At 52.7% G+C, this 17,575-nt stretch overlaps 1 protein-coding gene across 1 annotated transcript in view; it reads left to right on the top strand.

Moving 5' to 3' along the window:
• The window catches only part of COTL1 (coactosin like F-actin binding protein 1), a 38,769-nt gene that overhangs the window by 9,120 nt on the left and 12,074 nt on the right, over positions 1-17,575 (top strand). Inside the window, exon 3 of the mRNA XM_001499862.5 lies at positions 14,588-14,745. Within this exon, the coding sequence (XP_001499912.2) occupies positions 14,588-14,745 (158 nt within the window). The remainder of the gene's footprint in view (positions 1-14,587; positions 14,746-17,575) is intronic.

The raw sequence follows: 17,575 nt of genomic DNA, 5'->3' as shown, positions 1-17,575 counted from the left end.
GAACCGCATCCATGGGTCTTTAGTAATCTTCTGGGTGCCAAATCTAGCGGCTGTGTCTTTGTCTTGATTCCGCTTTGCCTCCCCCCAGCGTTTGTCAGTGACCTCCGCTTACTGGAAAATGGTTTCCCCTCCCCCTGCTTCTGCCCCGCCAGGCTCACTCACTTCTCCTTTTATGTCTCTCATCTCTCGTTCTCGCTTCCTGCTGCCGGTTCTGCTTTCCCTTCCTGCCCCATAAGTGTGGGTGTTCCCTAGGGCTCCGCCCTTGACCTCAGCTTTCCCTCTCCCTCTTTCTTGAGGGCCTACTGTGCGCCAAACCCTTCGCCGAGGGCTGAGTGGGCCCTTTCTGTGGCCTCGGTGAACTTGCAGTCCAGGCCACAGGTGGCTTCTGAGCTTTGCACCAGGTTGCATCAGCCCCTCTCCCCTTAGGAACCTTTGGGAGCTTTTGCCCATCAGGTCCAGAAGCTCAGAGATGACTTGAGCTGCCCTTTAGGACAGATGCTCGCCAGTTAACCCCTCCGATGTGCGTCCCAACATGGATGATTCTGACCTCGTGGCTGCCCGAGTGCCAGGCACCGTGTGGCGCTTTGCGTGTGTCGGCTCCTCTGATTTTCCTTCTCCGGGAGGGAGTCATGAGCACAGTGACACCTGCAATAGGAATTATCCCCATTTTACTGATGAGGCATCTGATGATTTCTTTGGAGAGTCAAAAGCCACTTGCTTGAGATGGCACAGTAAGCGGAAAAACTGGACTTGGAACCCAGACCTGTGTGGGAGGCTCCCCGCTTGTTCCCTGCACGGCGCTGCCCTGCCCTCCCCCTTCTTCCTGACTTGTGGACAGTCTCCCCTCTTCCTGCACTGTCCTCATCTGTGCTGAGTTCCTGGAGGACTTCTATACATCCGTCAAGGCCCACTGTAAATGTCCCCTCCGCTCAGATGCCCTCCTCGCCTTTGTGATGCTCACCACACGGTGCGGTGGTTGTGTGCGTGTCTGTTTCTTCCATTCCATGGCGAGGTCCTGGAAAGAGGGACTTTGTCTTTCTGGAGGTGGTATCCTGGGTGGAGAATCCCCACCCCTCATGGTCAGCCGGTCCCTTGGGTGTGTCACTCCCTTGTGTGGGCCCAAGTCGTGGGCTGTATCACCTACGGGTTCCCCAAGTTATTATGTGCAGGAGCATTCACGTGTCGGTTTGTCGTCCGCCTCCCCTGCTGGAGGCTGAGCTCCGCGGGGGCAGAGTTCTGCTCTGTTTGAGTCTCTGCTGTTCCGTCAGCACCCGGGGCAGCACCTGCCGTTCAGACGATGGTGGAGCAGATGCACAAACCACAGTCCCCAGATGTCTGGGAGCTGAGCTTTCCCCTGGAAGGCCCGCTCTCCCCTCTGCCGGCCTGTGCAGAGGGTCTGCAGGCCCCCAGGTTCCCTGGCCGATGCCCCCGCCCCCACGGGCTTCTGACCCAGGTCTCCCGCCCCGGAGCCCCTGCTTGGCTGTGTGGCTTTTCAGATTCGGCTCCGTGGCCTCAGCAGGGGCAGATCCCCGGAGGCCTGTGTCTGCAGGTCGGGATGCACCTCCACATTTCGTATTTTATTTCATCAGTGCATTTTGAGATTAACCTGCCTTAGATCCTGTTTTCGTTCTGGACGTAGTTTATCTCATTTTTCCTTGTGCATTTATCTTCTATGCATTTCTGTAAGCTTCCTTGCCCATAATAGGTAATAATAGCACTTCAGAAAAATAATGGTGACCACTGGGCCTTTATTGTGCCGGGCATTGTGCTGAGGTCATCGTGTGAATTTCCTGTGGCTGCTGTAACAAGTGACCACGAACTTGGACCTTAAATGCCTTAAAACAACATAATGTTATCGTCTTACAGTCCGGAGGCCAGAAGTCCAAAATCAGTCTCATGGGGCTGAAATCCAGGTGTCGGCAGGGCTGGTTCCTTCTAGAGGCTCCAGGGGAGGTCTGTTCCTCGCCTTTTCCGGCTTCTAGAGACCCCTGCATCCCTTGGCTCATGGCCCCTTCCTGCATCTTCGAGGCCAGCAATGGCAGGTTGAGTCCTTCTCACGGTGCATCTCTGCTTCTGACTCTCCCGTCTCCCACTGCCTGCTTTGAGGATGCTTGTGATGACGTTGGACCCACCAGCATCATCCAGGATCATCTCCCCACGTCGGGATCCTTAATTTAATCACACCTGCAAAGTCCCTTTTGCCGTGTCAGGTCACATAGTCCCAGGTTCCACAGATTAGGGCGCAGACATCTTTCAGGGCCTTTGTTTCGTCTGCCATAGACATCTAATCATGACTTCATTTAATCTACACTGTGACCCAGTGTGGTCGGCCCTGTTATTCCCATTTTATAGATGGGGAAACTGAGGCTCAGAGACGTGAAGGCACTGGCCCAAGGTTGCACAGAGGCTGAGCTGTGTTCCTTGCCTGGTGCCTGCGCTTCTGGCCCCGACTCCTGGCACTGCTGCTTCCCGACCCTTAGAACTGAAATTCCTTTGAAAGGAAGGAAGATCACAGGCAAGCTCTTCTGTCTTTCTTACCCCCAGTTTTATTGAGAAATAATTGACGTACATCCCTGTATAAGTTTAAGGTGTACAGCATGTGGTTTGATTTGTGTGAATTGTGAAATGACTACCACCGTAGGGTTAGTTAACACCCACCATCTGATCTAGAGACGATAAAAAGGAAAAAAAAAATTTTCCTGGTCATGAGAACTCCTGTCTTAAGAACTTTCCACAAGCTCTGTTCTTGAATGCTAAGGGACAGACTAAGGCCCGTGCCTCTGGCGGGTGACACGTTGTGGGAATGCGCAGCTCAGAGCGAGTTTTCTGCCTTCGCTGAAGTGGAAAACCTGTGCTGGTCTCCGGGGAGCGACACCGTAATTCAGACGCCTCTGTCCTTCCCAGGGTGAAATTCTGGTTTTGTTACTTTTGTCTGAAAGGATGTCCCTTGGAGGTCATCCGATCTGACCTGGAAGTAGTTTTCTTCCCTTTTTTGGCTATAATTCTCCCCTGACTGTAGATTGGAGTGTATTGTTCATGGTTTGCAAAGAAAGGAAGCTGCTGCCCGGGGCAGGCCAGGGGCCCCTGCGGGTCACGCTGCGGCTTCTGGGGGGGAGGGCGGGAGCCAGGCTCCGGGCGGCCCTGGGTGAGCCCCTGCCCCACAGAGGGGGGGTCTGTGTTCACTCCCGCGAGCTCTTGCAGCCCTGAACCGGGATGCCGCTCGCTCTGCTCTTGATTTGGCGGCGTGTCTGATTCTGGGAGAGTAACTTGCTTTCTTCTTCAGTGACTCGTAATTACTCGTTCATCCAACACATATACATCGAGGACCCACGATGTGCCAGGCGCTCTGGACGTGGGGAAGTTGAGGGAGCCAAGTGGCAGAGCCTCCATTCTGCGGGAGTGTGGGGACAGGTGACAGACGAGCTGGGCATGGGCTGCAGGGAGGCAGCCGTTAGCCAGGGTGCTCAGGGGAGGCCTAAAGGGAGGTGACCCCAAGGCAAGACCTGAACCAGGAGCCGGACGTGCGGGTACCTGGGTGAGGAGTGGGCCCAGCCAATGGGAAGGCTCTCAAGGCGGGTATCTGATAATGGTCTAGTGTCCAGAATATATAAAGAGCTCTTCCAACTCAATAATAGCAAGACAACCCAATTGAAAAATGGGCAAGGGAGTTGAATGGACATTTCTTCAAAGAAGATATACAAATGGCCAAGAAACACATGAAAAGATGCTCAACATCATTAGCCATTAGGGAGACACAGCTCAAACGACAGTGAGATATCGCTTCAATGCACTAAGAGGCTGTGATGACAGGGGCTGGTGAGGATGTGGAGTCGGAACCCTCGCGCACTGCTGGTGGGAAAGGAAAATGGGGCAGCCGCTGTGGAAAACAGGTAGTTCCTGGAGAGGTTAAGCCTCGCAATCCCAAGAGAAATGAAAACACATGTCCACACAAAAATTTGTACACGAATGTTCACATTCAGCATTATTCGTAACAGCTAAAAAGTGGAAATCACCCAGATGTCTATCAAGTGATGAAGGGAGAGAGAAAATGTGATCTAGCCCTACAGTGGAATAGTATTTAGTCGTGAAAAGGAACGAAATACTGACACATGCCACAGCATGGATGAGCCTTGAAAATATTGTGCCCCGTGAGAGAAGCCAGTTATGAAAAGGCCCTGTATTGTGTGATTCCATTCATATGACGTTTCCAGAACAAGCAAATCCTCGAAAGTGGAAAGCAGATGAGTGGTTGTCAGGAGTGTGGACAGCGGATGAGGAGTGACTGCTGGTGGGTATGAGGCCTCCTTTTGGGGTGAGCAGATGTTCTGGAATGAGACACTGGTGGTGGGTGCACAACCTTGTGAATATACTTAAAACCAATGAGTTGTACACTTAAAGGGGGAACACTGTACGGTATGTTAATGCTGTCTCAGTTTTTAAAATGTGAAGAAGAAAAGGGGCGAGCGGGAGGACAGAAATGCACCTGTGTGCGGGGAGGCGGGGCCGGCGGCGGGCAGGGCCCAGAGTCGGCGGGCGGGCCTCACGAGCCGTGGTGGGGACTCCGGATTTTACTTGAACAGCATGCGTTTTATATCCACTCTTTGGTTCTGCCACCTTCTAGAATAGGACCTTGGCCCTTTTTGTGGCCAATTCCCAGGCCAGTGTTTTTAGTTCTGTCCCTTTTCCCTCCATGTCAGACCTGCCTTTCCCCTCCCCCACCACTGGCCCGCAGATGCACTGGGCCCGCCTGCCCCGCATGCTCCCGCGTGGACTTGGTCATGCGTGCTCCCATTTCCCCGCTACCTCCACGTGCTCTGTAACGTTTGTGCGGTCCTGGGCCTTGGGGTCAGCGATCGCTTCTTAGTGCCCGCTTTGTGCCGGGCCAGTGCTGAGGGCTCTCCCCCGCCAGCGCATCCTGATGGGGATCGACATCCAGAGACCCAGCGCCGTGGTCACGGCTGTGCTGCCCTCTCTCAGGGCAGAGCCTGGCAGCGGACTGGTGCCCGGGATGTATTTCATCGCCCTAAACCCTTGTGTCAGACGTAAGTACTTAAGAAGAGTGGAGATTCTGTCTTGGATGTTCTGGTGGGTTAATGAGTAAGGAAATCACTTAAAGAGGAAAATGAGTCAGCTGTCAGCGTGTTAACAGCCACAGGCATGGAGACCACCTGTGGTTCTGTTCCCTCCCCACCCCCCGCCAGGGGCTCTGGGGCAGAGAGGGGGAAGCCACTTGGCTGTGGTCACACGGTGGAGAGAGGCCGAGCTGGCTGTGGCCCCGGCCTCCTGGCTCTCTCGGGCCACTGAGGTTGAGCTGGCTCTGCTCCTCTGCGGTGCTGCGCTTGGTGATGGGAACGTGCAGAGAAGAGCACACCCCCCCCATCCCCCCACAGTATGGAGGTGGCGCTGGCTGAGCAGCCTCGGGCTGTGGGTCTGCCCTTCCCACATGCTTTTACTTAAAGGGCAGGTCTGTGCGGACCAGTCGGTCGTTATCTGCCTGCATCTGATCATTTCTGCCTGTCTATTCATTCTTGCTCCCTGTGGGAGGAAGCCACACCTTGAAAATCCGGGAAGGGCATTGGTTTTATTCTTAAGAGATAGCATCACCCACGGAACAGAACACAGCTGAGACCTGGGGCCTGAAAAGCCTCCGAGCGGCTGAGACAGGTGGCCAGGGGCCCTTCATTCCCGCTTGAGATAGAATGGAGAACAAGATTCCTGCCTCCTGGAGCAGGGAGGAGCAGGCTGGAGCAGCCCTCGGGAACTCATTCTGAGCCTTTAAACTCTTATTTTATGAAAAATAATAATAAGTCAATTATATGCCCCTCTGGCCTGTGGCAAGTCAGAAACAGAGAGAAGGTCTGGTGGAGGGAGGCATTTTGAAGTTGCCTGCAGAAGCTGTTGCTTTTGTCTGTGGAGTTCTGCCAGAATCTATCCCTCAGGTTGTTAACAGGAGCCCCCTTTGTCTGTACCCTGTTCGCTGGAAGAACTCTGAGTCATCCTTCAAGACCAAGAGCAAGCATCACCTCCTCTGTGAAGCTTGCCTTGATCACCACCCTCCAGGCAGAGTTAATTTCCTGCATTGTTTGACGTTTCCATTGGCCCTGTGATAAACTCCCTGCTGTATCACTAACTTCATTATGTTCATGCTCTTCGTTTTTGTTTGCCAGGCTGGATTGTGTATTTCTTGAGGGTAGGGATTGTGTCTTACTCAGCAAAGTCCCTGAATCACAGATTGTCAACAAGTGTTTGTCAAATGACTAACTGACAACAACAGAAGAAACAGCAAAACGATAAAAAGCAGCTACAAGAATGCAGAGCAGTGCATACCAGGGGCGCATTCAGCGCTCAGGCAAATGGGTCCTGAGTCCTCCGTGGCTGCGGAACATCTCATTGTGGGTGCTGTGGTAGTGTGCTCAGAACCTCCAGGAACTGGTTGTCTCCCCTGTTCTCTGAGTCAGATGGAGTTGGGTGTAACACACTGACTGCCATTTAAGGAAGTAAAAGTAACCATTTAAAAAAAATCTTGGTGCTTTGTCATGGGGGAAAACCTTTAGCTGTCCTTAATAATTTGTGCACCCAGATCTGCTCAGTCCCTGGGGGTCCCACGGTCATAGTCACCCGCCTTCTTTCCTCTGGCTGTCCTGTACTCCATTTTCTTGTGTTCTCTGCCAAACTAGGAAAGCTGGGTCATTTGGCATTTAATGAAAATTCATTAATCATTTGAGACTCCACTACTTTGAGGACTGGGCGGAGCAGAGTATCAAACTGGATCTCCAGTGGGATCGAAAATGGAGATGATGTACATGTCCGTAGGTGTCCATCCAGCCGAGATCATGTACATACAAGAAATACGCATTCATCCTCTATGGGGAAGAACCCACAATGTAGATAGGGCTTTCATTCCTGGCATGATGAGTTTTCTTTATTTTTTATACTTTTTAATACTTGCTAAAATTGTTTTGAGTGGGACAGGAGGGTTTTTTGTTGTTTGTCTTACCAATCAGGGCAGGCAATAAAAGTCACTGAGACAGAGACAGCCAGTGACATCGGGCTTTTCAATGAGGACAGCTCCCACTTCAAGGGAGGACCCCGCCTCCTTTTGGCCTCAGGCCTCCGTGCCCCTCCCGGGACCCCCCCACAGCCCTCCGTCCTCTGTGTCCGAGAGAGGACATTTTCCCCTTCCAAAGTCCTGGTCTTGTCGCTGCCTGGGCTCCCCCATTAGCAGCCCGCTGGGAGCCAGCCCTGCCGTGGCCACTGTCCAGTTGTCCCCTTGCCCCAGGCTGGCGGCAGGATGTTAGAATTCTTTCCATTTCCTTTCATTCGCTCAGCGAGCTCGCTAGTGGAAGCTGACAGCTCAGCTTTTTGGTGTGTGGTTGTTTTCTTCCTTGCTGACCCTTGTTTGCATAACTTCTTAGGGAGTCTATATAAGGTAAGGTCAGCTTCTAGCGGGCTGCAATCATGTCTTGCTCTGGGGCAATTTCCTCCCCTCCTCTTCCTCCTTTCTTTTGTCTTGCTCTGAAGTTCAGTGTTGGGTGGAAGTTACGAAATGCTGAGCTCTCTCTGCTTTTTCTTTCTGTTGCCGCAGATGGGCATCGGGTGCCCACTCTGTGTCTGGCGCTGGGGGTGGAACAAGAACTGCATAGATAGGAAAGTAGCTAAAACCATTAGAGGGACATGTGCCCAACAGTTTACTTAGGTGTGACTTTGAGTGTTCACTTAGGGTTCCTTAGGTGGTGAGGCAATTATTTCTGCTTATTTGTACTTATAATTATTCTACATCTAGTATGTGTTTTGTGTGTAAAGAAAAAAATCGTTCAAGGCATTTGCACAAGCATGTGACAGTTGCGTGCTACTTGGCCCGTCGGGGATCCTCAGTCTCCTCAGGGTTTGGTCCGTCTCCAGCCAGGACTGCTTTGGGGGCAGGCAGTGGGGAAGACTAGGATCCCTTCTGGGAGGAGGTGGGGGCCCTGAGCAACGTGGATCCTGTGCTGGGTCACCCTGGGGAGAGTGCTGGGCGGGCCTGGTCAGAATCAGCCGCTCTGTGGTTACGTGAACCTTGGCAGATTTCAGGTCCGGGTGGGAGGGACGGGGCGGGTAGTGGGGTTAGGTGCTGTTCGTGGTTTTTGGGAGAATATCAGAGCAGCTCGTCCTGGTGGGCTTGGTGATTCTAGAGAAGTCTGAATCCCCCCTTTTTCCTTTATCCCTCTGCCCCTGCCCTTTTGTGGTCCTCTCTCCCTCTGTGTCATTCTGTTCCCTCCCTTGTGCCCTTGCTATGACTGCTCAGCATCGCCCCCTCGGTCCTCCTGCCTTCCCTCTCTCTCTTCCTAAATCCTTCCTTTCTAGCCTGAGACGGAGTGCGCGGAGAGGTGAGGAGAGGTGGAGGGAGAGACGCAGACGGGGAGGAGGTGAGGGTGGCAAAGGCAATGGATGGGAGAGAAGGAGGGAAATGCCGGGTGTTAGAGGGGTGTAGGAGCAGAGCCAGAGGAGGACAGGCTGCAGAGGAGAGAACGCTACACGACACAGCCAGTGTCTCTGAGCGCTTACTCTGTGCCGGGAACATCCCCGGGACTTCACGTGTGATGACTCATTGCTGTGAATTCACTGACTTAGGAAATGCGGATGAGGAGCCCTGAAGAGAGGAACAGGACATTGAACCAAGGGCCCTGCCTGGGGCTTCTAGGTCCTGAGGGGTCCTGACGGCTGGTGGGATGGCCTGGTCCAGAGGCTTTTCCACATGATAAACCTCCATTGGCCTGTGATGACGCTTCACAGGTCAACCAAAGGGTCAAGTTTCTTTGTGGACGGCGTTTTATTAACACCGTGTGAGGACCGTCTTTTCATGGACAAGACTCTCAGTGGGCGGGAAGGAGGGGCTGTCCACAGTCCCTGAATCGGGAGCACCTAGCGTGCAGGCAACCTGGGCTTTGAGCCCATGGCACCGGCCAGAAGGCCACGCACAGAGGTGTTGACCGTCCTCAGGGACGGCGCTCCTGACTTTGCTTTGTCATTGGTGACGTCTCCCCTGGGATGGGGCCCTGCGTCATTTTATGATGCACTAGAAATCCTGGTGAATGATGGCTTATGTCAAATGGATGATCTAGAGGCAACAGAAAGAACTACCTGAAACCCAGGGCCAAGTTCAGTAGCTCTTTTTCTAAATACCGCTCTGCTCTTTCCTGGGCCCTGGGATTTTGGGTGGAGGGAGACCCCCTGGGGGCCAGTCCCGGTGGTCTTTGGTGGTGAGATGCGCAGGAACCATGCCTAGATCCCTCGAATTCTGTATATTATACTGTTGAGAAGCCAGGCCATACCGGAAGCCCCTCTACATGATGAGTTCCTTAAAATGAAAGGGGTGTGGGCGAGGAGGAAGGGGTGGGGGCTGAGCCCTGAGCACTTCAGCTTTTCGGCTGAGACCTTTCGTCTTGCCCTTTCCCTGCCAGGGGTGGAGCGAGCTTTCCGTGCTGAAAGCCCCATCGTTTCCTCTTCTTCTCGCCTCTTTCTCTCGGTCAGTGGTTCTCAAGCTTTGGAGGCATCAGAATCGCCCTCGGGGCTTGTTCAAACTCGGTTTCCAGGCCCCATTCCCAGAGTCTCTGAATTCCCGTGAGTTCCTGGGTGACGCTCATGCTGCTGGCCCGAGGACCGCACTTTGAGAACTGCTGCTCTAGACTTGACCAGTTCTCCACCGGGCAGGGAAACGTTGCCTGGTTCCTCATCACTGCGCCTCTCTGAGCCCCAGTTTCTTCATTTGTAAAATGGGATCGTGAGCAGAGCTGACCTCACAGAGAGGTTGGGATGAAGAAATGTGCAGATGCGTGTAAGTGCCTGGCACATTGTAAGCGCTCAAAAACCACCGGCCTCTGTCATCATCAAGTCCCTCGCTGGTCTAATCTGTACTCCCAGTGCTGACCACTGTGCTCGACACATAGTAGGTCCTCAAGAAATACTCATGGAACGAGTGACTAAATGACTGAGGAGTGAGCGTAAGGTTGGTGGACACAGAAAGCCAGCAAGGAAGGTAGAGGGCAGGGGGGCTGTCCGTTGGGTTTGGCTGTTAGGAGGCCACTGGGGACCTCCGAGGGCAGCTTCATGGGAGAGATGAGGATAGGAAAACAGCGACCATCCCCATCACCCAAGCCTTCCACATGTGATGTTTTCATTTAATCCTCACAACCACCCAGTGAGGTCGGTATTGGACCCATTTTGCAGATGTGGAAACTGAGGCTCAGAGACAGTCGGGAATCTGGTCTAGGTGACAGAGCTGGGACGCAGTGGGGCTGAGCTTCTAATCGATTCTGGAACTTGGACTTTAACCTGGACGTGGTGGAGCAGAAGGTGGAGGGCAAAGGGCCGAAGGAGCAGCTGGGCTGGCCTCTCAGAGGAGGTCGGGGGTCTGTCTCCTGGTGCGAGCGTTCGGGGAAGGTCCAGGCGGCTGGCTTCCCCCGCTGGGGTCATCCACAGGGCACCCTCAGCTCCTCTGTCGCAGTCTGAAAAGATGTGCCGTGGCCCCATTGGGGACCGAGTAGAACCATGGAGTGACAGCAACCTCACGTACCAACCTTCTTCTGACCAGTGTTGCTGTCGTAGTGTACGCGTGCACACACACATGCACGACATGCACACACACATGCACGCACATGCACATGCTACTTATGTGTATGTGTATACACATATACGCACGTGTACATCTAGGATGAGGTCTGGCTGTGCTTTTCGGTGGATACACCCACGTGTGCGTTTGTGTTTGGTCTGTCTGGTTGGTTCTGGGGAGGGAAGGCAGCCCAACCAGCCAGTAAGAACTAGAACTCCCTCCTGCACGGACCGGTTTGAGGTCAAAATGGGCTTGGAACCTCCGTCAGGACGAGTCGGGGAGAGAGGGGCTTTAGGTCTGCGTGGGCAGCTATGAAAATGTTGCCCAGACTAACAAGGTTTTCATCTCAGACTCAGCTGACGTTTCCATGTCGTGCCAAATCTCGAGCGGTAAACATTTGTAAGCATAACGTGACTCTTGGATTTTCAAAGACGTCAGCAATCTTGTTGGCCAGACCATTGTCAGATAAGCACCAAACAGCCACCCGGGAAGACAGGCCCTCCTGCCGTGATACCTTAGATGACATCAGCGTGCGGTTCTGGAAGGTCCTCAAGGGCCAGGCTCCCCGTGTCCTTGGAGGTGGGGGGTGTGCCTTATCGTGCATCTATCTTGTGCCAGGTCTGGGCCGGTACTTGGGACACACGGTTTGCAACTTTCCCACGTGGGGGCTTTGGCCAGCCTTGGGGCGCTTGGGATCTAAATGCCATCACAGGAACCCAAATGCCACACTGACCAATGTGGAGTGGGAAGTAGAGTGGTTGCCATGGAAACAGATGGCTATTTTTTTGGGCTTGTGTTGCCTCAAGTCGGGAGGCATCCGATGTGTGGCCCCGCCTCCCCCTCAGGTCCAGGCAGCGATTTAATTAAACACTTTGGTGCTGGTTTTCCTTTTCCTCCAATGACACCATGCAAGACAGTGCTCTGGCTTCCCGGACACGGCCCTGAGTGCTGGGGAGGGCTCTGAGCCACAGGGCTTCTCCCCCAGCGCTCCAGCTGCCCTGGCCCCCCCGCCGTGAATTTCAGTTCCTCCGTCCCATCAACCTCATTTCCTGTGCTCACCACCCACCTGGCGGCTCCGCCCTGCGGCTGCAGCTTCGGGGAGAAGGGTGTACCAGGATGGGCCAGGTGGGTTTCACGGTGTTCATATTTAATTCTCACCTTCAACTCGTGAGGGACGTATAAACTCTCCCCAGTTTGGAAACATCCCGAATGTCCATCAGCAGATGAGTGAATGGACAGAATGTGGCATATCCACACAATGGGATATTCTTCAGCCATAAAAGGAATGAGGTCCTAATCACGCTACAATGTGGGTGAACCTCGAAAACATGCTGAGTGGAAGAAGTCAGACACAAAAGACCACATAGTGTGGGACTCCAACTGTGTGAAATGTCCAGAACAGGCAAATTCAGAGACAGAGAGCAGATTAGTGGCTGCTTAGGGCTGGGGGGTGGGGGTGGGGAGTGATGCTGGGGGGTGTGGGGTGTGGGGTTTCTGGCTGGGGTGATGAAAAGGTTCTGGAATTAGGTAGTGGTGATGGTTGCACGACATTGTGAATGTACTAAATGCCACTGAATTGTACTCTATAAAATAGTTAAAATGGTGAATTTTATGTTATGTGACTTTTACCTCAATAAAGAAAAAAAGTGGGAAGGACAAAAAAAAGTCACCCCATTTTACAGATGAGGCAGCTGAGGCTCAGATGTTTGGGGATTAAGTCAGAGTCCTTGGGGAGTAAGAGATGGAGTTTGTACCCCCGTGTGGAAGTCCCCTGGACTCTTTCTGTCCTTCCCATGCCAGTCGGTCACCAAGCCCTGTCGATTTGTTCTGAAGCGTCTCTGAGACCATCGTTTCTTCTCTGTGTCCACTGTCTGTCACCCACTGACCCCATGGTCAGGTCCCGTGATGCACGCCCACCAGACTCCCGTGGCTGGGTGGGGGCAGTTCCCCAAACCATGAGGGGCTGGGCAGACACACCCACGATGTCCCCACTCTTGGCTTTGTCATTGTCATAACCTAGGGCACATCACACAGCCTCTGGCCTCCTCTATCAAGTGGCAATTTGGATGTTAATGAAGGTCACCATGGTGGCCCCCCATTGCCCACCTCACAGCATCCTTGTGAAGACCAAATGAGACCATCAAAGATACACATGTTTTATAAGAGAGTGCTGTATCAGTGTGAATGGTGGTCAGTGTCTGTTTCCTTTAAGAAATGCGTGTGGGGAGTCCCCTGGCCTGGACTGTAGAGTTTGAGAACCGTTTCTCCGCTCCCCTGGGACAGATGGTCGCCCATCAGATGCTGGAGCTTGCCGTCCAGGATGTGCTCAGGCTTTGAGGTCCTGGCCAGGCAGTGGACCTCACCAGCTCCACACTGTGTCTCCGTCACACTCACTGGGCTGGTGGTCTGGGGTCTCAGTGTGAACTTCCACATTGGATGGGTTTTGGCATGGAGGCGCCTAGAAAGATTCTAGGAAGAAAGGCACCTTGATTTAAAAAAAAGAAATCTTAAAACCTCAATATGTGGTTCTTTGAGCAGCGTCATCAGCCTCACCTGGGAGCTAGTTAGAAATGCAGACCCCAGAGCCCCATCCTAGACGTGCTGAGTCAGAATCTGCATTTAGCAGGATTCCCAAGCGACTCAGATACACAGGAATGTTTGCGAAGTGCTGCCCTGCGGTGTCATTGGGTACCTGAGAAATCCCAAAGGCCGTCGAGACCGTAAGAGCTAACCGAGCAAAGCAGCAAGTACAAGATGAATGACCCCCATCCGGCCGTGTCCACGTGCGCCACCCATCACCTGCTAGGGGTTGCAATGAGATCTCACTGATAGTTGCAATTAGAATATGAGATATTTAGGAATTAGGCTGAGTGAGGATATGTGATTTCCTCAATGAGAGCACAGAATTTTGGTGGAAAACACAAAGTGGGGATACAAACTATGTCTAGAAATTGACTCTCAGCGGGGGCGCAATTCTGCCCCCGAAGGGACAATGGGCAATGTCTGGAGACGTTTTTGGTTGTCATAAGTGGGGCGGGGGGTGTGATGCTGGCATCTAGTGTGTGGCGGCTAGGGATGCAGCTCAACGTCCTACAACACACAGGGTGGCTGCCCCACAAAGAGTGACCCAGCCCCAAACGTCAGGAGTGCTGAGGCGGAGGAACCCTCGTCTGTCCTCGTGGGACACACGCTCGCACACACACACACACAGACGCACAGGTCACTTTACAAACTGAGGAATGTCACATGACATTTTGGTAACGCAGAGCAGAGGAGGACGGGGAGCTCAGCATGGCAGACGGCGGGAGAGATTCTAAAGTGACGATAGCAAGGATCTTGGTCATCAAACAGACTTAAATGTAGATCAAGGGAACAAAATAGCCCCCAGCGTCATTTTAATAAAAATGAATATATGACAATATAACAAGCATAACACGCTCAATGGAAAAAGATTCAGACTTCCTTATTGGCCTGTGTAGCATAACCTGGTCGTGCCCGTGGGCGTGGATCTGTACCCGGGCCCAAATAAGGGCCGGGTCTCTGAGCCTCCCCCCACCCTCCCCCAGCCTGGGTCCCATCTCTCCCCTGTGTGGCTTTTGCGTTCCAGGGAGGGCCTCAGCGATTGGGGATAAGAAGTGACAGACTTCTGCTCCCTAACTAAGACCCAGAATTTGAGCCTTGACCGTGTGACGGGAGGGGAGGGGAGGGTCACAGGTGGAGCAGCCAGAGGCCTGGGTTCGAATCCCAGCATGGCCTCCAGCTGCCTGTGTGGCCTGGAGGGGGTCCCGTGACCTCTCTGAACCTCATCTCCATCTGTGACACGGGCGTGAGAGCCCGCGGTGGTGGTGTCGGGATTCAGGGAGGGACCGTGGCAAGGTCAGGGTTGCGCCCCTGCCCTGCCCTCCGGGCGCACTCGCGGCCCCCGGCCCCTCCTCGGGGACTCGCAGTCTGGGGGTGTTTTAACCGAGCACCGCGCCCTCTCTTTGCTGTTGGCTGCAGATGACATCCGGCTGTTTGCCTTCGTGCGTTTCACCACCGGGGACGCCATGAGCAAGAGGTCCAAGTTTGCCCTCATCACGTGGATCGGCGAGAACGTCAGCGGGCTGCAGCGAGCCAAAACCGGCACCGACAAGACGCTGGTGAAAGAGGTGGTGCAGGTGACTGTCTCCTGTTCTCCTGGGTTGGGGGTCACGCACGGTCACCATCCGGCAGGGTGAGAGGGCTGGGCTCGACTCCTGCATCTGTGACTTAGATGTGACTTTGAATGTGCTCCGTCCCTGGACCACTAGAGCCGCGGCTGACCTGTTAGTAGAACTGTTCTCAGGGGGTGGGCTGGGCAGCAGGTAGCTGTGTCTGTGGTCCTGCCCATCACCTGAGGGATGCTGGGAGTCTCCCTTTGAGGGGAGGCAGGCAGTTCATGGAGAAGGGGGCGGGAGGGACAGCCAAAATGGCGGTCAACACAAAGTTGAACGATGATGGACTTCCAGTGGTGGCCGTGAGGACCCAGTGGAAGAATTCACGTGTGCCCTCTGTGAGCAGTGCCTGGCACACAGTAGGTACTCGTAATGCTTGTTGAATGAATAGATGTCAACCTTATGTCCAACTTTATGAGGGCCAGTGGGGGTGTTATGATGTTGGTGGCTGTAGAATGACAAAGGCTGTGTCACCAATGCCACAGACACCTGGGCTGGGGAGCTGGGCACTGGCCACGGCTGACTTCTTCCCCAGCGCCATTAGACTGGAAGGAAAGAGGGGAAGGTGGGTGTACCCTTGGTTTCGTCTCTGAGCTCCTGAACACTTCTACTTGTAGACCTCTCTATTTTAAAGGCTTTTTTCTATCCTAGACAACAAAAATTGACACTGTCAGAAATCTCCAAGGTGGTTCCTTTGGGGCTACGGCATGGGGTCATGCTGAGAAAAGAAAATCTGAATTCCAGAAAGATCACCCAGGGGAAGGGACGTGAGGGAGAGTTGTCTCCTTGTCAAAGGTTCTCCATTTTGCAAAACCCAGCGTTGGAAGGTGGCAGCTACTGGGTATGGGGTTTCTTTGAAGGTGATGGAAATACTCTAAAATTGACCATGGTGATGGTCGCACATATGTGCGAATATACTCAAAGCCATCGTGCTATGAAAAACTAAAACAAAATGCACACACACAAAACTAGCCTGAATGCAACGTGGAATCCTGGATTGAATCCTAGAATGGAAAGACTAGGGAAATCGCAGTGAAATCTGGAGTTTAGTTAACAGTAACGTTCCCACGTTGGCTCCTTAGTTGTGACAAAGGTACCACAGTATCTTACGGCGTTAACAATTGTGAAGACAGCCTGTGGGGTGTGTGGGAATTCTTGCTACTGTCTCTGCACCTTTTCTGTAAATCTAAAATGGTCTCCCGATAAAACTTTTATTTAAAAAATAGTAATAGGAAAGAAAAAAATTCCTATCATTCCATTATCACAGCCTGTTTTCCATCCTCCCTCCCAGCTCCGTGGGCGAGCTCACCCACCTCTGAGCATTCCCGCAGCCACAGCCTGCAAGTCACGCTCTGCTTGGCTTCGTTTCTCTCTGTTTTACTTAGCATAATTTCATAAATTATGTGGCTGCAGAGTCTTTGTGATAAACGTTTTGCTGGTGGCTGAGTGTCCTATTTCACAAGTGCACTGTAATGTCCTAAATGTTCCCCCGTTGTTGGCCTCTTGAGTTGCTGCCAGGTTTTATTTTATTTTTTTTCTGTTGAAGAAGATTGGCCCTGAGCTAACATCTTGCCAGTCTTCTTCTTTTTGCTTGAGGGAGATTGTCACTGAGCTAACATCTGTGCCAATCTTCCTCTATTTTGTATGTGGGATGCTGCCATAGCATGGCTTGATGAGCGGTGTGTAGGTCCATGCCCAGGATCTGAACCTGCGAACCCTGGGGTACTGAAGTGGAGCATGCAAACTTAACCACTATGCCATTGGGCTGGCCCCAAAGTTTTATTTTTATAAATAATGTTCCAACCAACATTTTACTCTCTGCCGCTCCTCTCTCTTTTCTGCTGGTTTATTTCTTTAGAATACATTCGAAGAGGTGGGGTTCCAGAGTTAACCGGAGTGGTGACCGGTTTAACGAGGTCTGGGTGTCAGATTACCTTCCAAGCCCAGCGCCTGCACAGAGCAAATGCTGAGTGATGTCATTCACTTCCCATCGACATCAGCATTACCGGGCAGCTCTGTGTCTGCACCCTGTCACCACTGACACCCTGGCTTTGCGAGGCCACCTCCTCAACCCTGCGGGCTATTTTTCTCCAGGCCAGTGTGGCTTTTAATGGTTAACCAGCTTTTAGAGGTCTCCCTTGTGGCAGCAGAATGGAAAATGCAAAGGAATGCATGTTCCGTGGCCAAAGGTCTCCTATTGAATTTTACGGTCCACGCTTAGTCCTCCTCTGCTGGTCAGCCCGGACGTGGCCAGGAGAAAGGGGGACATTGGGAGGGAATATTTGCCGGGATGTGTCCGGTGGGGGTGGCCAGCCTTTCAAATCTCTGCAAAGCTCCTTTTTCCTTTCCGTTTTTAAAGTTCTGGCAGAATACAATAACATAAAATTTGTCACTTTAGCCATTTTAAAGTGTACAGTTCCATGGCCGGAAGCACATCCACAGTGTTGTGCCATCATCCCACTTGTCCAGGTCCAGCACTTTTTCATCACCCCCAAAGGAAACCCTGTACCCATCAGCAGTCTGCAGAGTTCCTTTTAAATCTAGAACTCTTCTCAATTTGGTTAAGCGGGCCAGTGACTGAGGGTGACCTTGGGAAATATGATTCTTTGGTGGGGACCTTCCATGGGAGTATCGGTTATAATTCATTTGTTTACAAGCTCAAATAACGTTGAAACAGAAACAGGAATTGCCTGGATCTCTGAACTGGAAAGTACAGGGGTTTCCAGCTTTAGGTGTGGCTGGATCAAGGGCTCAAGCAGAATCTTCTTTTCATCTCCATTTTCGTGGGTTTGGC

This window comes from Equus caballus, chromosome 3, assembly GCF_041296265.1.
Source record: "Equus caballus isolate H_3958 breed thoroughbred chromosome 3, TB-T2T, whole genome shotgun sequence".
NCBI classification, from domain to species: domain Eukaryota; kingdom Metazoa; phylum Chordata; class Mammalia; order Perissodactyla; family Equidae; genus Equus; species Equus caballus.
Note: the sequence above shows the minus strand (reverse complement) of the source record. Positions and strands in the feature narration are given on the sequence as shown.